We start from the raw sequence: 23,731 nt of genomic DNA, 5'->3' as shown, positions 1-23,731 counted from the left end.
TTCTGGAAAGCTCTAGAAAAGTCTACATAGTGATCTACAGATTAATTCTGCCACATTTGGGTATTTTATGTACCCAAAGGAGGCTCCACAAAACAAGCACATCATTTTTCTCTTTCTTCAGCACTGTCTTCCACAAACATCTACGACAGCCCCCTCTGGATTTCCTTGCAAGGCCAGCCTGTCCCTTTCTCACTATCCACAGGCCCCTCTCTTCTTCCCTCCCTCCTTTTTTCTACAGAGTGACACCCACTCTTTCCAGCCACTTCCTGAAGCCTTCCCCAGGGCCTTTCCACTGCCCAGTAAATCATGGAGATGAGTCATGCAGTTGGCAAGGAAAGTGGACCCAAGATGGGCTCATTTGATTTTCCTTCTCAAAACAAGGCTGATTTGAAAAGGCAACACAGATAAAACAAAGTTCAAGTTCCAAAGTATGGCACCCCTTGGCCCTGCTTCAGAACTTAGAATATCTGTAACACAAAGGCCTTTTGTTAATGCTCAATTCAAAATTCTACTGCTTTGTTAGGCTAGAGAATCATTCATTTGACAAATATTTACTCTGTGCCTAGATACAGTCACTGCATTTTTGTGGAGACACCGGGAAAGCCTTAGCTGATTAAGAGCATGCGTGGCACTGCATGTGTGTGCGTGTGATGTGCGGGGTGTGCATGTGAGGGTAGATGGTGAGGAAAAGGCAATGCTGACTAGGTAGCCTGTTTCTCCAGCCCCACTCCTTTGGCAGCTTCTGGTTATGGCCCTGTTACGCAGTATTTTGAAATGTTTCTGCTGCTCTATTTATTCCCTTCAAGTTACAAAGAACTTCTCAAGATTTCAAAGCAGATGGTCCCTCTAAACAAACTTTATTAAATGGACGAAAATGCCCTTGTTGTATCTGTTAAAATATTTTAGGCTTGCCAGGTAGTTCATTTATGGGCCAGTGGTAACAACAAGTCTTCCCCAAGGAACTGGGTCAGTTACTTTGCGGGAGGAGGACATAAGCCTCCGAGAACGAGGACACTGGAAATTTCGGGATAGTACCGGTTCCGCCCCACTACCCAGCTCCCTGCTTTTCCTTCATGGATCAGCTACAACCAAACTCCCTGATACACATAACCTTTTGCAGGATACTCTTGCTCTCTCCTGTGTTTGATTGATTTTCCTGGGTTTCCCTGGTAGAGGGAAGAATGTCTTAGGGGCTCATAATGGCTTCTTCCTGCAGTGAAGACACTGTGGCAGCGAGAGGTAGCACCTGCAGACCTACCTACTCTGTTCCTTTGCAGACACCCCTCTAATGCTCCCCAAGGAGCAGAGCCAGCTGCCCTGGCCTCCTGGGACCAGCACCAGCCAAACTGCCTTCTTGCTTTGGCCTAATCTAACCTCACTCCCTCATCAAACCCCTCTCTGACTCGCTTATCCAAGAGTCTCTCTCTTCTCAGTCTGTTCTAATTATTTCAAACGTCAGATCTAATCCTGATCACAGATGACACTAACGAGCAGTGCATCACAGGGCAGCACCTCTAAACAAGTTCTATTGAGAAACTGCAGAAAAATCTGTCACTTTCTGAATTTGTTTTTTAAAGCTTAGGCATTATCTACAAAGAAAAAAATTGTTCTCATTCAATTGTGTTTGCTGACTGATAATTCACCTTCTATTTTTCCCCTGCAAGTATACAAAACCAATTTTAATGTCTGATACTACTTTCTATTTTCCATTCACATATTCAACTACATCATATACAAAATAAACTTTTAGTGGTAAGCTATGCGACCTGATCTCCTTCATAAATCACCTCTCTTTGGGGAACACACGCTGAGCTCATCGACAATTCTCGTGAGTGAATTACATCTGACCACTGTTCCATTTGCTTTCTCCTCACATCTGATTTTACGGAGAATCAATGGGAGAGGGCAGGACAGAGAAGGGGACAGAGAACACTGCGTGGAAATCCAGGCCCACTACTGCCACACCAGACACACTGAAACCCAGGAACTGTAAGGGACAGTCAGGTGCGGCACTTCCACCGCACACAGCGCCTGCGGGCCAGCAGTCTGTGCAGACAGTGACTGCCAGGATGACATGTGTCCCTCTTCCCAGGGCTGCAGCATCCTAGCAGTGCCCGTGTCTCAAAGCCCTTTATTCCTTTTGCAAAATTCTTACCCTACCTTATTGATTCAAGTCACCAAATATCAATTTCCTTAATTCTTTCCATTAAAGTCACCATCCTATTTGCTATAGGTGTGTTTCTTGTGTCTACAGTCCATCCACACTTTCCTTTCCCTGGAACACCTCACACTTAAAGCAACATCCCAGGCCGATCTGATAAAAGAGTTCTGCTGATCTGATCTTTATGACATCCATGTCTTGTGAAAAGTTAACTCCAACAGATCATTACTCTGACCAGATGCATGCTTTCCAGACTTTGTGGGTTCTGATTTGTTGTCTTATACTGTAAGTTATGAACAGGAACTATCCCTTTTCTGTGGTTTAATTCTGGGCTGATAAACATCTTTAGAACTTGTTCTATCCATTTCATTCTTTCCAGCATAATTTCAGCCTAAACCTTCCAGATCCAGAATGGGAGCCAAAAAGTGAGAAAAGATCTCAAAAGGGTGTCCCTCACTGTGGTTAAGGTATGATTTGGAGTTTATGTGTAAAGCAGCCTGAAGAGAAAGATGGACATCAGAATGTCAAAGAAGGAGAACAATGGGAATAAGTCAGCAGCCTTGGGCTCTGACACTAACTCCCACGTGATTCGGGTGATCAGCCTTTTTCCTAAACTTAGCTCTCTCATCCACACCATTGGTTACCTGCTCTTCTAAGACCCCTTCTAACTCTAAAGTTCCATGATTCCAGTTTCCCACACCCTTGGTTTTCTCCTGACCTTGCCTGACATCCTCCACTCCCCTCGCAAGGCTCCCTGTCAGCTGGACAGAAATCTGGCAGAGTCAACATTTACAGAGCACCCATGATGTGCACAGCACTGTGTGGAGCATAAATAGCTGTGACGTGTGCCCACCTCCCCCAAAGAGAAGCTAAAAAGATAAGCAGAAATGTGCAGAAGTGACAAAAGTAGGGACTACAGAGCAGAACATGATGATAAGTGGAAATGGCTGATGAGCTTGCAGAGGGGAGGCCAGAGCCCACACAATGTCGGGGGGCCTGCTGGTGCCTGAGGGAGGGAGCAGAGAGGGAGACACACAAGTAAGACTAGGAATAGGCAGCCCTGCTCCTCTGCTGACCAGGCCAATGGGGCAGTGCCCTCTGCCTTGCTGTGCCCACCTTCAGTTCCTCGGGAAACTGCTTCTCTCCCTGTAGCTTCCCTGTATCCGGCATGGCTGTCAGCAACAGGAACTCCTGCTTGACGCTGTAGGCTAGGAGACAGAGAGGTTGAGATGCCTTTCATGGAGGAGCAGACACACAGGTTAGTGAGACAGAAAAGAGGCCCCAGAAGCAGACCTACGCAAATATGCCCAACCAGTTTTTGAAAGGTGCAAACGCACTTCGGTAGAAGAGGAAAGTCTTTTCAAGAAGTGGTACTTAAGCAACTGAACATCTATAGACTCATATCACTGTAAAACTTTTTTTAAAACATTGGAGAAAATCTTTGGAAAAATTGATAAAATAAACCTCAAAATAAAACCCACATATCTGACAAAGGAGTAGTACCTAGAATACATAAAATACTCTCAAAACTCAACAGCAAAAAAGCATCCTAATAGAAGTGGGTAAGACATGAACAGATGTTTCACCGAAAAGGATGCACAGGTAGCAAATACACATGAAAGGATGTTCCACATCATGAGCCATTGGGCAAATACAAATTAAAACCACAGGGCATGGAGAGTATGGGGCAAGAGTAGGGTTACAGTTGTTTGTATGGAAAATAATATAACAATTAATAAATAATAATATAAGAATAAACTGTGTTTCATGTATTCACAACTGTAATCCTACTTTTGCCATACCTTGTAGTTACAGAATAGACACAAGGATGTAAAGCACAATATAGGGAGTACAGTCGGTAACACTGTGATAACTGTATAGTGTCAGAGGGTACTAGATTTATCGGGTGATGGCTTCATAAGTTACAAATGTCTAATCACGAGGCTGTACATCTGAAACTAATATAATACTGTATGTCAGCTATAACTGAAAAAAAAAAAACCCACAGTGAGATACCACTTCACACCTATCAAATTGGCTAAAATACAAAATAGTGAAAACACAAAATGCTAACAATGATGCCGAGAAAATGAATCACTTACACATTACACATGGCTGGTAGGAATGTAAAACAGTGTAACAGTTTGGTCATTTCTTTACAAACTAAGCATTCAACTACTCTACGACCCAGCACCAGCACTCCCAGGCATCTATCCCAGAGAAATGAGAATTTATGTTCGCTCAAAGCCCTGTACGCGAATGCTTACAGCAGCTTCACCTGGAATAGCCCCAAACTGCACAGCCTCAACTTGGAAACAATCCAGATGTCCTTCAACAGATGATGGTTAAACAAATGGGTATATCCACCTTGGAATACAGCATGAAAAGCAACAAACTACTGATACAGTAAAGGTGGATGAATCCCCAGGGGTTTTTTATGCTGAATAATAAAAGCCAATCCTAGGAGGTCACATATTGGATATAAATTGTTTTCCCTTGTTTTATCTTAAAAAAATAAAAAAATTCTATCACAGTTGACATCCAGTATTACATTAGCTTCAGGAATGCAGCACGGTGTTCAGAAATTTCTGTAACTCATGAAGTGGTTCCCTGGTAAGTGCTGTGCCCATCCGGCACTACACGTAGTCACAGTACTGACCGTGTTCTCTGTGCTATACCGTACATCCCCCTGACTACTCTGGAGCTACCAATCTGTACTTCTTAATCCCCTCACCTTTTCACCTCGCCCTCTAAACACCCTCCCACTATAATATTCTTAAAAAACAAAATGACGGAGAGGAGAGATCTGTGGTTACTAGGGAGGAGGAGCTGGGTGTGGCTATAAAAGGGCACAGGAGGAACTCCTGTGGTGACGAAGGTGTTTGGCAGCTTGCACAGGAATGTCCAGGACATGCCCACTGGAGGGAACTCAGTCGCGAGGGACACAGAACTCTCTCTCATATTTGTTACGAAAGCATGTGACTCTATAACCATCCCCAAATAAAATTTACAAATTAAAAAAAGCCAACTTAGCAGTCGTGCTAGTGATTACATATTAATTTAAAAATTCATGGGAACTGAGGTGAGACTAGAGAAATCTTACAAAATGCTAGTCCATTTGGAAAGCAGTAATTTATAGCAAACTGATTTTGGGAAGCCTTTGGGGCAAACTTTGAAGAAAATTTTCAGATCTCTATAATCAAGCATTTACTTTCAAAACTTTGCAAAGACTAAATACATAACTAGAAAGAAAAAATATATGTAGCAAATAAAAGCATTAAAATCAGCATAACAAAGCATGAAAAAAGGTACGGTTCATGTTTTTTTAAGATTTTATTTATTTATTTTAGAGAGGGAAGGGAAGAAGATAGAGAAAGGAACATCAATGTGTGGTTGCTGGGGGTCATGGACTGTAACCCAGGCATGTACCCTGACTGGGAATCGAACCTGCGACACTGGTACAGTTCATTTAAAAAAAATCAAAACCTACTCCCCTTAGGTCATTAATACCAACACTGCACATTCCACTGCAGCACCCCCGCAGCCCTCATGTCCCCCTCCCCAACCATCACAGCCACGAGAAAGCCCCTGCGGAAAGCCCTGCTGTCGTCCCTGCAGAGGAAGGCTGAGAACATCTTACCGTTGCCCTGACAACAATAATCCCATCTCCCACAGCTTCGAGTTAACTGACTCCAATCAAAATCTCTGTCACACACCTTTATGAAAATCCACTAAAATCTTTTCTCCATTTTCTAGGTTTGGGTTAAAATGTAACCTAACCAAAGCTGTACACAGGAGCTGACTTACACCTGCAATAAGGACAAAGAACGTTACATTTATGGTGCCAAATTAGATAAAAGCATCAGTGCCATCAGCGCAAAGCTGCTGAATGCACTCTGAGGGCTCTGGGACCAACATCTGCCCCTGCTCCTGCTGCACAACCTTACCATCTGTGGGCACCAACGTGCTAATTAAAAAGTAACATTCCACTCCTGTCTGGTCACTTCCTCTTCCACAATTCTCTACTATGACTAGCACTGCAATGTTTAGCTAGTTCAAAACAGTTCAGTAGGTAGAAATCTAAGCTTTCTTAACAAAGTTTTAAATAAGACAATGTATCCTGAATTCTAAACAACTGACTTATCAATGAATTTTTGAAAAGCGACCTATTTCATACACTCAGAAGCACAGGAAACAGGCTTCATGGCTGTGGAACAGCTCACATTCTGGCCAGTCATCTGCCAATTTTTAACATTTTATGATTTTAAACTTCCTGGTATTTGCTTCCCAACTCCCCTTAGCCTCTATTTGACTAGATCGAAATAAAACTGATAGCACAATTTATGTTTGGTTTGGTTTTTCCATTGCTTTGCCAAAAACCACTTATTTTCAGCAGACCCATTATCCCCACGGTAACTGAAGAATGGTTCTCTGCCCCTGTCACCCCTCAGGGACAAGACTCCAGCGGTAAGACCAAGGATTCCAATCCTCCAGGTATGGCCAGGGGCCTTCAAATTGTATTAGCTCCCTTTTGTTACAGGGCCTTCAAATTGTATTAGCTCCCTTTTGTTACAGGCCTTATTATATTTACATATAATGTTTTACAAAATATCTTTAAAGTTGCAAGTGACATGCTGCTTTGTTTTCCTAGAGGGGATGGCGGACACTCATCTCCCTGACCACCGTGAGCCCAGCCCCACAGCACCATCACTCCCATTGCTCAAGGACAGAGGGCTTGGAAAGGCAGTGACGTCATTGGCTCTGCCCTTAAGCGGCTTACAACCAGGTTGAGGGGCTAAGTGGAGGAAAAAGATTAGAAGAAGTCAAATGAAAGCAAGCAGAAAAAAGTGCCTGCATTTATGTACCAGATGCACAAGGATATCATTTTTGATTTCAAGTCTCAATGTACCAAGACATGAAATTCCCATCACTGAATGGGATTCATTTTCCTACAATAAAGCTAGCTATTATCCCTGATCCTAGTTTAATATGACACTGAAATTTGTTAACTAAGAATAAGTGCTGAAGAGAGGCCTTAACACTGTTAAAAACAAAAACAAACAAAAAACCCACACAAAACACCACCACCACCACCAAGGTAAGCATTGCTTTAAACAGTAGTTAAGTTCAGGACAAATCTCTTCCTATCAGTCTAACCAGCAGGGAAACCATTAGGAACAGGCAGGTGAGGTGAAAACACACATCCACTGAGCGGGTCTAGAATAGGGCCCATTTCCCAGAGCACAGAGCCAGAGGAGCAGCCCCACACACACCTGAGTTACAACCGGCCTCTCAATGCTGGGGCCAAGGATTCGCTGTCTGCTTTACAGGAAGTGGACCTTATCACGAATGATACTGCTGTGTTGTCAGCTATTTCCTTGTGATGCTCTTTCACAGTAGGCTTTTGGTTCAAAAGCTAAAATACTGTGGACACCGATGAAATAAATTCTAACACATGAGAAAATCTCTTGCAGATACAAGTTTACAAAGCTCTTTCAGTTTCCTGTTCAGCTCCAAGATCCACTAGGTGTTTTAAGTGCCTACTCAGACAGAGGGGGCCCCTAAGGCTAAGTGCTTGTTCCCACTAAACCACAGGGCTCAGAAGCAGATGTCTGAACCATCCCCACCCAAGGTCTTCTCTGATGGCCTTCGGGGGCTAACAAGTGTTTAACTTCTCCAGGGAGCTCAATCATCCTGACTGGCAAGACCCTCCTTGTCAGTGAGCTCACTGCTTTCATACAGAACTCAGCCATCTTTGTGACTCTGGCCAGGTACTTAGGGGCAATTAGGTAAGATCCTCTGTGGTCAAAAAAGGCTGACCTTTGTTGTGGACCCAACAACATAAGGTTCTCCCTCTGAGTTAGGTGCACACTGTGGGGCCCACACCACCCCCACTGGTGCTCCACCCTCTCGGGGCCCTATCCATTCTTCCCTGAGTGGGAACAGGGGAGTGGGGCCAAGTGCGCACTGGCTCTAAAGCTCCCCATGGAGTGGTCCACACCTCTGCGCTCCTGTGCACTGACCAGAGCGTCACACGGCCCCGAAAGCGTCAAAGGGAATGAGAAACTACCACTCATCTTAAAAGGCTGGAGACACTTGGTTAGCAGCACTGAGGACTACCACAGATCTTTTGACAGGTCTAAAGTCCCAAAGCATCAAATAAATTCAATAAAAATTTTTAAAAATAAAAAAATAAAATAAAATCCCAAAGTGTTTCATCCTTTTCTGTAGGGTTCCCTTCTTTCCCTCTAATTTTTTGCTCCCCTTTACTCTAAGCTTCTACACTTTTCTGAAGACAGCCAGCATAAAACTTGACATATCAGAGTAGAATGGCATCTCGTTTATCAGTGACCACTGAGGAATGAGGTGTTCTTTAGAGAATCCAGAAAATACTATAATTCGAAACACATCTAATTTATTTTTGGTGGAAGTCTCATAGATATATTACCTGTTCTCCTACTTTAAAAAATAAACCATAAACAATTTAACCTCATGACCTGCCCTTTAATTGCTCTGTTACCAGGTGACATTTAAAGGAATCCCAAGTAAATGTGTGGACTCTTGGCGACGCAGACTTCATCTTCTCAGAAGCTCTGATTCCCATTCAACTCCCCAGCTTTGCTATACACTTAGGGCTTTCCACTGGGCCACACTCCTAGATTCAGGTTCCCTTGGTCTCTGGTTGGCCCCAAGCAGCAAAAGTTTACAAAGGCCCCCAGTATTCTGAAGTGCCAGCAGGAGGAGAACCACTGCTCTAACACTTAACAAAAGGTCTCCATTCTCAGTAACACACAACCACGCTGGAGCAGCAGAAGCAGTGTCCAAACTGTCAGGCTGAGATCATCATCTCGAATTCCAACAAGACTCCCAGACTGAGCCATTGCTGTTCTGACAAAGGTGCCAGTCCCCAGGGCGAGCCATAATTACCTGTGATGCTCCTGGCCACGCTGGAAGGTGTGACACTACCTTTCTGAGAATGTAAAACCCTCAGGTTCTCATGAGGGCCCCTGAAAGGTGAGGGGTTACTTGTGATGACAGCCCGTTGGAGCCCCACACACCAAGGGCCTGATAACTGTTAGTGACTGGAAACTGGCGCTGAGAACTACACCTTAGGGCTGATTTCAGGGCTACCCTCTCCTGCCTGCAGATCTGCCTTCCAACCTTGTTCCTGGATAGACAAGGAGACCCAGAGATGGGGAGCAGGAGGTGAGGGGCACAGGGCAGCCCTCAGTACTGCAGGGACACACTCAGGAGCTCCAGGCAGAGCAGGGTCTGCAGACTTTTCTGGTCACAAGGACAGCACAAGCCATGCAGCCACCAGGAGAAAATTGGGAAACTACTCATGTGGACATTTTTTTGTAAGATTTTATTTATTTAATTTTAGAGAGGGAAGGCAGGGAAAAAGAGAGGGAGAGAAACATCAATGTGTGATTGCCTCTTGTGCGCCCCCTACTGGGGACATGGCCCACAACCCAGGCACGTGCCCTAACCAGGAATTGAACCAGCGACCCCTTGGTTCGCAGGTGGGCACTCAATCTACTGAGCCACACCAGCCAGGGCTCTGGTGGATACTTTTCTAATCTTTCCTAAGGGTCATCATCTGCAGGAGGATGTGCAAAGTGTTGTGCAAAGAATGCTGAGCACACCCATGGTCATTGACATCTTCTTTGTTAGGCAGACCTCATCAGGCCAGCATAACACTGCTCCTAAGCCTGCAACATCTCCCCTGCGCCTTGCCTCACTCTGCCTCTGAGAGGAGTCTCTTAGGAATCACTAGGACCATCACTGCACCTCCTTGCTCGTCAGGTAGCAGGTAGCACGTCAGTTTGGGAGAAAAAACACTCAGGACTAGGTAAGCCAAGGACAGAAGCATGACCTAGAAGCAGCTCTGCTGAGGCTGGGCTTGGTGCTCTTTATGTGTCCTTACTGACTGCCCACATCACGTCCAGGGGAGTAAATCTTCAAAGACAACCAAATGTGCGCATATTTAAATCACATTCTTTCTGATGTACTGAAGATGACTTCCAAACACATGGCCACCAGTGTGTAGCATCAACTGGCACTCAGGCACACTGAGTAGCAGCTCCTGATGACACCAAGCAGAACAAAGTTCCAGATCCTGAGCCTGTGGGATGCCATGGAGGAGGCACCAAAGAACCCGCGAGAAAGCATGTTCTGCCTGCCCCCAGGGTGGTGCTGGGGGGACCATCCCCTCCTATTCCACCTCCTTCCTACTCGCACCTCTGTAATATCAAGGATTCGATGGCCATAACCTCCATGTTCTCTTCCGGAATGAAAGACCTTGGATTCTGTGACAGAAGTCATCCAGGCATGTACCCAGGAACAGTATCACAGTGAGGTCTAAGTTAGCCAAAATTAATTCCACAAGGTAGCATACCTACCATCCGGGTCTTTAAAGGTCAAGGTGATGAATTTACTGGCCACCATGAACATGAAAATCACCCAAAAGCATGCGGCCAACAGAAGCCACTGGTGGTGCATGTTGTCAAAAGTCAGCCATTCAGTGATTTTCCTGAAAAACACAAGCAAAATGCTCCTGCTGCTTACAAATGCACCAGTTAAACCAAGGTAATAAAAAAGAATAGGTGATTTTGGTTAATAGCATCAATATACATATTTTAAAAAACTCTTTATTGATACAGTGGGTATTTTGATTTGGTGTTTAACTTAACATTTTATTTTTAATTAATAATAACTTCTCAATTTGATATTAAGTCAAAGTTAAAACACCTGAGTGGAAAGGAGCCATATCTATCTGTTTTGGAATGTGTGATAAAATTTTACTTTTTCAGGTTTCCCTCTTGACTGCTTTCTGGACTAGGCTAATACCAAAATGTGTTTTTTTTCACCCAGCGCCCACCAGGGGCTGGAAGCAGGTAGGCTAGAGGAGTCCTGCCAAGGGCTAGACCTCTGCGGAGACAGAAGCCACACTGAACAACTACAAGCAGGCTGTTAGAGTCCTGACTTGCTGACGAGACGTACCCACACCTAGGGAATCTGTACACAGCAGAAACGAACATCAAAACTTCTCCATCTCCATTCACTTGCCTGCAAGGGCCTGTGCAGAACCTGGGGGGTGGGTGTTTTTCATGCTTTCACCACCTGGGAGAGATGCAGGTCACCCAAGTCACACTCTGCTGCAGAAGACATATAAAGAACCAGGAAGTCACAGTCAGTTCTCAGCAAGAGACAAAAATGTGTTTTCATTTCACCTTTAATGCAGTGCTTCTTCAAGCCAAACCAAACCACTTGATGAGACCACGCTGGGTGGCTTTTACCAGAGCAAGGCCACCCATCATCCCTCCTAGGCAGTGAGGAGAACTGGTCCTCTCAACATGTGCCGATGGCAAATGACTTTGGAGAGCTTCTGAATACTAGATGGGACAGAGTCCAGTGAGGACCCAGGTGATGCACGCTCCTTGTCTCAAAAATGTTTACTTCCTAGACTTTCACTGTAACCAGGCACCAAAACCCAAACGCCCTCCACCAAGTGGTTACCCGGCCTCCACCTGAAGACACCCTGCAGCGGGGAGCTCAATGACTTTCTAGGGTGATTTGTGTCACTCTCTGTCATCCTCAACTGTCCACACATTAGGTCCAGTGTGTTTCCTGGGGTCCCCAGGTAGAGGACTGGGTTAAATAGATTAAACAAACAGAAATAGGACACCCAGTTAAGTCTGAATTTCAGAGGAACAACAAATAACCTTTTTAGTATAAGTATGTCCCAAATATCACATGGGACATACTTATACTAAAAAAAAGCAATTTGCTGACTCTCTGAATTTCAAATTGAATTGGGCATCCTGTGTCTAATTTGGCAACACTACCCAACAAGGGGAATGCCAGGCCCTCACTACCTGCCTGAAGCCAGCTGGCCTGTCCAAGCAAGCCTCCCCTCCTCCCCTGTCATCATCCTTTGAGGCAGCACTGCACAAGGCAGGGAGACCTGGCTGACTCTACCACTCACTGGCTCTGTGACGCAGAAGGTGACTTGGCCTCTCCACCTCTTGGTTTCCCATCTCTGAGCTCAGGTTTTCCTTCAAGGTGGGTCATGGGATTAAATGAGAAAATGTACATAAAGGACCAGTACCCACCTGGCCTGGAGCAGACCCTCTAACAAATAGGAACTGGCCGATACCTCGGCACCCTCTGACTTACTGATTTAATCGTGGTGGTCAGAAATTAACATTACAGGGCGGTCTGCCCCCTGAAGAAAGACAAAGAAAGGCCAAACTCATCCCAGGCAACTCAGGCTACTAACCCTTCCCTTCTAAAGACAGGTGAGGTACAGACAGTGTCCAGAGGTGCCGGGTGCCACAGTCCTGAGTCCAACAGACTTGTCCCTCCCAGACAGTGACACTCAGTGAGATCTATCCCCGTAGGCCCCAGTGTAAATGCCCCACTGAGGAACCTGAGCTGTAGGCCTTTTCTAAGAGAGGCAGAGGGGCCAGTGTGGGTTGGAGAGTGAGTACAGAGAAAAGAGACAGGTATTCAGCAGGCGGTTTGCAAACTGAACAGGGAGACATCTGCTCCTGTGCACTGGCTCTTGGGAAGATTTAGAGGCAGAGGAAGAGAGGCCAGTGCTGAGTGGCCTGAAGCTTGCAATCCACACTTTGCTAAGTGCTGTGGCCAGTGAACAGAGATAAAGGGAACCCCCTCACACATGCAGACACATCTCTACTGCAGAGCAGGGAGCAGAAGAACCCCTGCACTGCCCACTCTCAGCTTCTTGCTCTGCTCATACCCGCATTACCCCCTGGGTTTCAGGCCCTGAACACCCTGCCTGCGTCAGGCCTGCCCTTGGGAGATTTTTAAGGTTTAACTTTCTGATGGGAACTAATTTCTTGAAGGGATCTAATTTGAGCCCACCCATTGAGCTCACCTCTAGATAAAAGTAGGGAGCTAATGAATAAACAACTTCACATGAAAATGCAGACCACAACATCTGCTCTCCAGGAAGCCAGGTGCCTGAGGGGTAGGATTTCCACACTGGGGCTAGCCAGAAAGTGAGACTGGCACTACCCTGAAGCCTTGCTCTCTTTCCCAAGCCTTGAATTTTCATTTAAAGTCAGGAGCACCTTGCTCTTTCCACCCAGGCCTGGGGCGGGGGCAGGATTTGGTCTGCTCTCTTCCTCCCCAAGCTGGTGGACAGGGGTCAGTAACAGAATAGTTCTATAGGCCCGATTTCCCATCTATGAGGGAGGATAAAATAGCCACCTGCATACCAGTGGGCCATGAGCCCCTGTGAGACAGAGTGTGCCAAAGTACCTCCTCAACAACTTGTATCATCCAGTGTTTTCTTTCAGATGGGCCTTTGTTCAATTTCTAAAATGACTTCTCTTAAGATATCTAGAGCACCCTGTGCCCTTCCAAGCCTGCCATGGCGTCAGGGTTGGGAGAAGGAGGCTGCAAGGCCCCACCTTCCTCTCCTCCCCTCAAGGCCCACCTGGACTGGGAAGGGAGGGCTCAGGACACGTGGGGACTCAGCTGGGGGCTGCAGATTTGGAAAGTTTCACCTGTATGAACTCTAGCCCCTGTCGAAAACCTTCTCTTGAGAAGTATAATACAGTCATGGGCCCTGACCAGCGTCTTCAGCCATCCAGACCAGGCTGAGTCCTGCTGGAGTCCCCTGGCAGGCCACAGGACATAGGCTTATGCAGACAGAGAGTGGGCACGCTGTCCACGTCACTGCTGCACAGCAGAGGAAGACTCAGCTCTCCCCATCATGGCCATATTGGACCTCCCCAAAGCCTCTCCATCACTTCACCTCGTTTTACTTCCTTCACTACACCTATCACAGCTTGAAAGCTTTCCCAGGTTCATCAGCTGCTTCCCCTAATGGAATATAAGCCAGAACCAGAACAATGCTGGCACATGGGAAAGCTAACCATCATTATTCGCTGAATGACATCAACCAAGAAACTTATTAGGAAAACTTAGGAGAGTTGAAAGGCATTTTAGCAGACACCTTGCCCAAATTTCTACCCCGAGAGTTTCCAAACTAAAGCCTTTAAATATAAGGCCCCCTTTACAACCTCAAAATACTCTTCCAGTCTCCACATGAAAGCAGTTATATAGTAATATCCATTAACTTGAGACTAGAAAACAAAGCTACTAGGGCTTCGGTATTACTTGAAAATAAAATTATATTTTATAAGTCATGGCACTTACATGCATTTGAATAGACATACAACTTAAAACATACTGAATGGGGAGAGTAATAAATCCTGCTGAAGTCCAAAATATTTTTTTAATTTTAAATAAAACTCTACATCAAAAGGCATGCCAATGACATAGATACAAATTGTCAAGACAGAACAGTAAACAAAAATGGAAAAGTTGCAGAACTGAATGCATGATCCTATTTGTTAACAAATTACATATGTGTGAATGTATGTGACTACATACACATGCAAACACATACATACATGTAATGCACAGAATAAAATTTTGAGAGAATGAGTGGAGTCATTTTTTGCTTTGTACAATTTTTTATATTAAATAAAATAAAAATATTTTTTACAATAAGCATGTATCCACTTTATAATCAAAACCAATAAAATATAGAAAATACTACCTATATACATGGATCCTGCTGTTTTTATTTCTGAGGTTTAATTTTTTTCTGCCTTACTGCCACTAAATGCAGTGCTCTTACCACTTTATAAGGTATGGGAAGGGATGGTAAATACTTTCCTAGCTGGGAAAAACTCGTATAAAGTGACAAAGTCAATATGTATCTGAATATTTCATAAATACATCTATTTCCTCCACTTAGTCTTTAAAATGATTTAATATTTTAAATATAAAGTGCAGAGGATCATATGATGCTCTTATAGTTTTGCTGTACTTGAGCTTTTTTAAAAGGAAATAAAGTATACAAGTAAGGTTGGCATCCCTCCATGCCTGTTCCTGGCCCTAATCCCTTCTCTCTCCAGAGCTACCCTCTGTCTGGAAGACACTTTTACCACATCAGACACAGCTCCTCTGACAGAAGCGGCAGCAGGAGCTTAGGAAGGTGGTCTCTGTGGCCCAGATGGAGGCAGGGCAGTCTGGGGAGGGTGGGAAGGAGAGTTAGCCTGGGGCCTGCAAAGGGATACTGCACTATGTAAGGACGCTTTCATTATGTATAAGAAACATGCCAGTGGAAGCCCAGCATGGGGAGATGCACAATTTAAATTTTTTTTCCTTCTCAAGGGATAGCAAGAAAATTCACAAGTTATATACAGACTCCAGTGAAAAAGCTGTCCGAGTAAGCTGGTTAAAAATTTAGGTAATACAATAAAAAATGAACTATTAAAAAATAATAAAAAATTTAGATAAACTGGGACTTGTTTTCCAAGTGGCATGCTATGTGCGGCAACAAGAACCAGTAAGAAGAATGCCTGATCCATCTCAAACTATGCCCTCCTATCAGGTTCCATATCCCTACAGTATGCAACATATGATGACAAACAGGAGTAGATGTACACCTGCATATACTTTTAAGGACATAACCTAAAGACAATTATATTTAATAAGATTCTCAGATATGGTGTATCCATCCATCCAACAGAACAGGGCAGGAACACAGCACTGAATTCCAAACCAAAACACACACACTGTTCACGTCCTTACGGAGCCTGCAGTCTGATGATGACACCCACATGCATCAAAGAATCCATCCAAGAAGTGGTAGGAAGCAGAGGGATGTGGTGGTATGAGAGGACAACACAAGAGGACCTGAGCTGGGTGGAGAGGTCAGGGACAGCACAATTACTTACGGAGGTGAACATGCAGGGTTCCAGGACGGGGGAACAGCATGGAGCATAGGCCCAGAAATAGGAGGGAGCAAGCTGGGGACCCCTTAAGTAACTGAAGGAAGGCCGTGTGGCAGGAGTTTCTAGAGCTTGGTTAGACATGAGCCTAACCAGATGTGGTCAAAGAACCTTGGGCCTTAGAAAGCTGTTACAGAATTTGGTTTCTACCTTGAGAGCCGTGGAAAGCCAATGGAGGGAGTTGTATATGAGAAGAGGGGTGGCAGGCGGTGATCCTACTTAAATTTTAAAGCCATCTTTCTGGCAGCACAAAGATGTAAAGTGCAAGTGTCCACTTGGCCACTCCCTAGTCTCGAGGCTGTTTCCGTCAATGGAGCAGGAATATTCTAACCAGGCACAAGCAAGCCCGGCTAAGTGCTCCACATCACACATCATCGTCTGGGTCCCTAAAACCAGCAAATGAACCAGTAAGATCCACAATATATGATGGGTTCATTTTTATGAATTCTAAAGAGTGCTATGTCCAGTTAGCCATGTGTTTTTGTTTTATGATTACATGCATTCTGAATCCAGATACTATATTTTGCCATGTATAATGAGCACCTTTTTGCCCAAATTTTTGAGAGAAAAATAAGGATGCACATTATGCATGGGTAGTACTAATTCCATATCTATATAAATGTTTTTATTTCTTTTATTTATGCTTATGCATTAAAAGTATAACTCTAGAAAGAAATAATGATATCTGTATGCAAAATAATATCCTGGAATATGATAATCAGTTTTATATATAAATAAAAATGGAATTAAAAAATTAAAACAAAAGATTTTTTTCCTGAAAGTTTGGGCCAGAAACGTGGGGGCACATTATACATGACAAAATACAAGTATCTACCTAATGGTGTCTGACTTTATGCTTAGGGCAAGTGGTTCCCCACCCTGACTGACATTAGAATCACCTCAGAGTCCTTAAAAAAATATAGCGATGCCTGGGACCCCAGGATCACTCACTGGAGCCCAGAAAAGAAGAATCCTTGGAAATACATTCTAGGCGGGTTTTAAAGGCTCTGCGCAGGATTCTAATGAGCAGCCAGAACTGAGAGCTGCTGTTCCAGGCCCTCAGCCCCTCTCAAATTATAATGACCAAAGGAATCCCCTGGGGAATCTTGTTACAATGCAGATTCCAGGCATTCTAACACAACAACCATTTTCCTGTCATTTCTTTCCATTATTAAAAGGAAAACTGGGAGCAAAGGAGTTTCTGCCAACTAGAGTCTATTGATGATCTGAATTATATCAGATCTCTGAAAAAAAGCTTCAAAAAGTTTAGTTAGAGTCAAAGACCTCCATCACTGCTCCCATTTATCCTCTTTTCCAGCCCTTCCATCTATAGGTAACTGACTCTGTAGATTTAGGGTTTGACCTTGAAATAATCCTGATAACTTGACCTAGTTTTTTAAATAAAAAGCATCCCAGCTTCCTTTGCCCCCACTCCTCCAAGCCCACCCCACCATCTGCACTGTTTGCTTGAGTACACCTGTTCTCCACGGAGTCTGCCTCCTGCCCAAGGAAGACACCCGCGAGGCTCACTATTTCTGCCTTCAGAGACTGGGCCTGACATCAACAGTCCTTCTCAGAGGCTCTGCCAAAGGCCTTGCAGCCCGGTGACAAATGGCCTTTAAAAAGTCTGACATTTTCTGTAATTAACTCTCCTTTGTTCAAGGAGCCAAGACAGCTCCCAAAACACCTCTTGCCACTAATGATGGCAAACCTGAGTGTGCCCCAGGTCCCTGTGGTCATGGTGTGTTGCCCTGAACCCAGCATATCCATCTTCAGAGCTTTCTCATTAAAGGGGTTTTTCATATGTCAAGATGGCAGGATCTAAACTCAAGTCAGACCTGGGTTGTTTAAAACCCATAAGGCAGAACTGGTGGTTAAGGAACTTAAGGCTTAATGGGGAAAGTAGGGGCAGGGAAGCAAGGACATGAATGAACCTATAAGAAATCCTATTCGGTTTCTCTGCCTTTCTCTAAACTAAAAGAAAATACATATTTTACATATTGGTAATTAATAACAATGGGCTTGGTACTACAGGCACACCTCAGAGGTAGCCTGGGGCAGTTCCAGACCGCCTCAATAAAGTGACTACTGAAATAAAGTGAGTCATAATCTTTTTGCTGGTGGAAGGTCTTGCCTTCAAATGATAAAAAACACATCTGTAAAGTGCAATAAAGGAAAACAATAAAATGAAGTATGCCTGTATTATTATCTTTTTTTTGGTACAAATCCTCTGTCCCCTACATTTTCAAAATGATGCTTGTAAATTCATTTTGCTCAGCTGCCAATCACAATCCTGCCAGCGGCTTCCTTCCCCCCTCAATCCCCACCCCCGTGTTTGAGTTGTCACCCAAAAGCACAAAGCCTTTCTGAATTTGTGCTGCAGAGCGTGACTCCCACCTGCCATGCTCCACTTCTGCTGTACATATTTGCTTATTAAGGGTTCTGAAAAGTCCTGTGGTAACTAAGCCCATTTAACTGTTTAAAACAGCTTTTTTCCAAATGTCATTCATTCAGCAATATCTACCAAGTGCCTACTCCCGGCCAGGAGTTTTTCTAGGCCCTGGGGACTTGTAAGGCAATATATACTCCCTGCTCTTATGATGCTTGGTGCTGGCAGAGGAAGATAGGCCATAAACAAACAGAGCCATTAATGTATAGGGTCACACAGGTGTAATCCTATATACCCAATGTACAGGACACTCAATGCCACTGATAGTAACAAAGATGAGCAAGGGACAAAAGGAGGGCCTCTAAGGAGGGCATGATGCCAAGAAGAGGCAGAACAGAGTGAGGAAACAAATAACACCACCACCTGTGTGAGAAGCTTGTTCAGGATCCCAGAATCCCAAGAGCTGCAAGGAGGCCCATGCCCCTTGTGGACTGAGCAAGAGGGGAAGAAGGCTGGGGCTCCAGTAACGAATTGTGTCAGTGGCCCTTTATTGAGATGGAAGGTCTTAGGTCCCACCCCCATCACACACAAACCCCAGGGAAAAGATCGTGTCCAGTGTTCAGTTTCTAAAATATGCTTCCAAAACATATCCAGACACTAGAGGAAATTTTATGAAAATAATCCAGTAATATACAAGGAACTGGTAAACCCTGGGAGGACTTGCGGGGATAAGGGAAACTTGAGAGGCAAGGGCTGAAGTAATGAGGTACATTCTACAAACAAATTGACCTTTTCATGCTTTTTGAGTTTGAACTAAAATATATTTATCTAATCAAGACAATTACTAAATCACAATTTAATAAAATAAAATATTGCATATGAATTCATAAAGTTCTATTATGGTCACTGTGATGTTTAGATTCATAGTTAGGGTTTCTCTCAATCTAAGTTCAGCAATTTTTTTGTTTGCTTGTCCATCATCATTACAATTTACCATCTTAGATGACTGGTCATCTATAGTTACATATGTCCTAACACATGATGGATGTGAGGTTAAGAGAGATTGTCATGAATAATAATAATGAGCAAATAAGTAAATACCTGTATAGGGCTCACTGCACGTCAGGCACTTCTCTTAGTAGTTACTAAACTCAACTAATCTCCAGCTCAGGCTTGCTCCTATTATTATATTTAAGAAAACATTTCTTCTAAGGCTATGTGTATATATTCCTATTGAACAATTTTAATTTTCCTAAAATCTTCTTATGAGCAAGAAAGAAGGCAGTAAAAATACTAAATGACATGAATCTCAAGTAACTAGTGAGCTCACATTCTCCTTCATTTACCTTCTGAGGCCTGGGGGCAACATTTCCATGTAGTATTTACTTTGCCTGAGGTTCTTGTTTCCTCTAGCCACTTACAGGATAAATTAAAAAAAAAAACAATAAGCACCATTAAAAGGGACAAGATTAACTTACTTAACACAACTTGGTTTATACTTGGGAAGAGTTAATCACTTTAATTATTCAAGCATATTTTTCATAACAGGTCTCTTACAGAAGTGGGTAATATTTGGATTTCAAGTATTTTAAATGTATCAAAAGAGCTAGCTGTTTAAAAGACTGTTCTGCAAGGTAGTATGAGAAATTAAATATGTTTTGTAGTAAAAATAATAAAACCCTATTATACCTATTTTATATATTTGCTATCAGATAAAGAATTCTTGTGTAAGATGATCAAACTTTCCAATGCAAGGTGTTCTCTGGGTTTTGTATTTCTTCAAGCTTTTACACCCTGGCAAATTCTAGCCAAAGGTCCTATCATGAATGAGTAACTGGAAATAAGTCAAACTCATAGAACTAGAGAGACTGTAGATTGAACCAAATTTTCTGGCAAAATAAACATACAACTAACTTAACACACAATACTGCCCAAGCTGCCTGAGATGCATGTAGCAGTCTAGCTGTGCTTCCGTCTGCTCTTAAGAATTCAACGTGAAAATTAAGAGTGATTCCATGTCATGAAGATTGAAAGATTAAGCTTTATGTACCCAGATTCTTTCAGACCTGTATCAGGAGAAGACACCCGGCTTTTGCAATCTCTAAGGCCCTGCATTCACCTCTCCCCCCTTTTCCATTTCTAGCTCTCTCCTACCTTTTTATTGTATAACCTCAAGCATTTGAAAAATGATCTGCCTATAACTACAAATGGCCTAGGATATTACTAATTCTTTCCTTTCTTTGTTCAGTTTTGTAAGCACTTCAGCTTTCACTCCAGGGAAGGGAAGAATTTTTCTCTAGGCTATTTCTTGGAGATTCTTTCCTTTAGGTTCAAGAGCAAAGGTGGAAAGATTTTTCTTTCTATCTTAACCCAAGATGGATTCATTTTAAGGGTGAAAAGGGAAAAGACCATTTTTCTCTTTAAACCCAGTCACTGAAAAAGATCAAGGGTAGGTAGGTGCTGGAGACCAGCAAGCAGGAGCTAAACTCAGCTGCCTAATTTTAAAAATGTCTGAGACATTTCTCACCCTGGCAGTTAAAACTGACCACTACCCAACTCTTCATGGCTCAAAGCCCCAGACTTAGGGTGTTTCAGACAAAAACCCCTTTATGACGGGGCTCCCGCTCAGCTAACCAAAACCTGGACGGGCTGCTTTCTATTCACAGCCAGCCCCTTCTAGCAGACTTGGAAAACAGAAACAACAGCTTTGGAAAACCTGGTTCATCTTCCCAGCCAGAAGTGCAGAAATGTATGCTTCAACCTCAACTTCTGACAGGCCTCTGCATTGTCAAAATCAGAGCTGCGAGCTCTTGGAGCTTGTCTAGCAGGAGACGTGCATCTGCAACCATCCCTTCCCGCTCACCCACCAAAATTGCACACTTAGGGAAGGTTGCACATGGTCCCTCTCGTCTGCATGTTTCTTGCACCCAAGTGGAACATTTTCTTCCTGTTTCCGCCCCCAATTACAAATGCAAAATCTCGGCCAAGGATGAAAGAAATAAGTTACAGACACCGAGTGTCCATAATTCCAGTGAGCCCAGCATCCCCGGCGAGGACGCCGCCTCATTGCATAACTAACATGAGGAAGGTTCTTCCCATCAATCCCGCCAACTAGGGAGGTCCTCAAGTCATCAAACACACTGAGATGCGGCTCGCAAAGAAAAACCGGTACCCCCACCCCGCTCCTTCCGTCCACCGGGTGGGATGGGAGTCGGGGTGTGGGCATCTGTGGAACCTACCCACCCCCGTCCCGCCCCAAGCTCACCCTGAGCGTAGCCGGACCCCTTCAGCGGCCCTGAGGCGAAGCTCAACTGGGCCTCGCAGGCTTGAGGACGAAGGGTGAGGGCCCAGCGTCCAGAAACGCGGGAGCCCCGCCCAGCTGAGGCCCCGCACCGCCCACCGAACCTGGAAAAGAGGAGGCTAAGGCGCCGGAAAGAGGACGCCAGCCGCGCCAAGCCACCTCAGTGGGCGAGGCCACCACCCGCCGCGGCCCGCGGCCCCGTGCGCTCGTACTCGCCGCCTGCAGGCTGTGCGCGTCCCCGCCACCCGCTGCCCGCTCCGCCGAGCACAGGCCGCCGCCAGTTCCGCCGTGCGCGCGCTGCCTGCTCCACCGTGCGCGTCCCCGCCTCCGTCCCACCCTGCGTGCGCCCGAGGCGCGGGCAGGGGCGAAGAGGCCAGAGGTAGCACTGTAGAGGCACCACGGGGCCTGGGCCCCTAAGGTGTGTCGTGGGCGCCGGATCTCGGTCCAGGCCTTGCGCCTCCCTCCTCCCCGTGAAAACAAATTATATCCCAGTACATTACCGAGATGTGTGACCAAACCATGTCCCACCAGGTCTCCATCCAGAACACAGGTTTGGTGTTAGAGAAGGACAAAAAAACCCAAAACAAAACAAAAAAAACTGGGAAAAATGGGGTGCCTGGCTACCTAGTAAAAGTAGGGCCTTCTGTTCTTTGCTGAGCCCCTCTCAACTGGCCATCTAGGGGATGTAACTTTGTTGGCAAGGTAGAGTTGATTAATAAATAACTGAGGCCAGAACAGGGCACAGCCCTATGGAGTTATAACCTTAAAAAAGCTTTCAATTACAGTTGATGTACAATAATATGGTAGTAACCTGCAGAGGTCAATAAGACAGCAGGATTTTAGAGCCGGGTACAGAAGTCACTTCCAAAAGTGTTGGAAGTTTATTGCCCTAGAAAAGGTAAACTCATTTCGTTTGGATATAATTTATATGTTTGTTAACTACCTAACTACATATCTATTTAGCAAATATTGTACTATAAATACATACACACATATTTTTGTCAAGCTTTCAACAAAATAGCCCCCTCCTTTTTTTTTTTTTTGCCTACCCTCTTGGTTTTTTCCTCAGTGAGGTAAATATATCGATGGGACTTGGCCTTTCATGATTTCACTTTTAATGTGAAATTAAAGCTAGCATAGCTTAAAATTGCAAGACGTTTTGCTTGGCCTAGATATCATTCCAATAGTTAGCCCTTCTTTGAGTACCATGGTCAACACGAGACATTTACTTCTTGAGGATTTGAGTGGACACACATACATGGTAGAAGCACAGTAAGTAAATTTGGACCTTGTCGTGACATGGAATATTATGCAGGATTTAAGGGTCCAAGCTCTGGGATTCAGACCTCATGGGCTCAAAGTCTTGTTCCACCACATCTATCTTGTGACCCTGTCAAGTTCTTTTATTTTGCTGTGTCCCAGTTTCCTCATCTAAAAAATGGGGATATTATATAGTATTTACCTCAGAGTTTGCTAAAGAATATAGAGATACTGCACTTAAAGTACAAAGCAGAGTTCTCCCCCATAGTAAATTTTACAACAAAGATAAGCTACTTTCATTATTATTATCATGTATTGCATTCCCAGGATGCTGTTCAAATACAGGGTCTGGTAGAAGTAATGCCATTAAGTGTGGTTGGTTGGTAGTGTATGTGAATGTCTTACGTGAGATGGACAGCAATTTGCACATTTCACCTAAAATGTCCTATGGTGTGCTTGAGTGTGATATTGTTATATTACAGAATTATATGCTTATGATTTTGTAGTAAAAGATTTTTAAGTAATAAAAAAGGCGTTATTTGTGCCAGACCCTGGATTAAAAGATGTAGTTCTTTCTAGGCACTTACACCTTGGTGACTAGTGTAACTGAGTATTTTTCACAGGGTTTTTCCAAATTATTCCAGTTTCCCTTTTGTTTCTGTAAGTGAACTTAAGGAAAGTTTTAGTAGTTAGTCTTTATGGTAGGAGGATAGTTTCAAAAGCAATGGTTCTCAGAGTGCGATCTGTGGGCCCCTGGAGGTCTCCCGGATCTTTTTAGAGAA

The 23,731-nt window shown here is 44.2% G+C and overlaps 1 protein-coding gene across 6 annotated transcripts in view; it reads right to left on the bottom strand.

Moving 5' to 3' along the window:
• CHST10 (carbohydrate sulfotransferase 10) overlaps positions 1-21,923 on the bottom strand; it is a 32,062-nt gene extending 10,139 nt beyond the window's left edge. For 2 of the 6 annotated variants that reach the window (XM_028516708.2, XM_028516706.2), the window contains exons 1-4: positions 21,654-21,923; positions 11,231-11,319; positions 10,564-10,694; positions 3,278-3,369 (exon numbers count right to left, since the gene is read on the bottom strand). Coding sequence is in view for 4 of the 6 variants with exons in the window: in XM_028516706.2 (XP_028372507.1) it covers positions 3,278-3,369; positions 10,564-10,663 (192 nt within the window). In the remaining 2 variants the exon portion in view is untranslated. Of the gene's footprint in view, positions 1-3,277; positions 3,370-10,559; positions 10,695-11,230; positions 11,320-21,653 lie in introns of those variants that run through there. The other 4 variants (XM_036028286.1, XM_028516709.2, XM_036028287.1 and 1 more) reach the window with 4 other exon arrangements.
• Positions 21,924-23,731: the final 1,808 nt, after the last annotated feature.

The sequence above is a fragment of the Phyllostomus discolor genome, chromosome 6 (assembly GCF_004126475.2).
Source record: "Phyllostomus discolor isolate MPI-MPIP mPhyDis1 chromosome 6, mPhyDis1.pri.v3, whole genome shotgun sequence".
In the NCBI taxonomy this organism is placed as follows: Eukaryota; Metazoa; Chordata; class Mammalia; order Chiroptera; family Phyllostomidae; genus Phyllostomus; species Phyllostomus discolor.
Note: the sequence above shows the minus strand (reverse complement) of the source record. Positions and strands in the feature narration are given on the sequence as shown.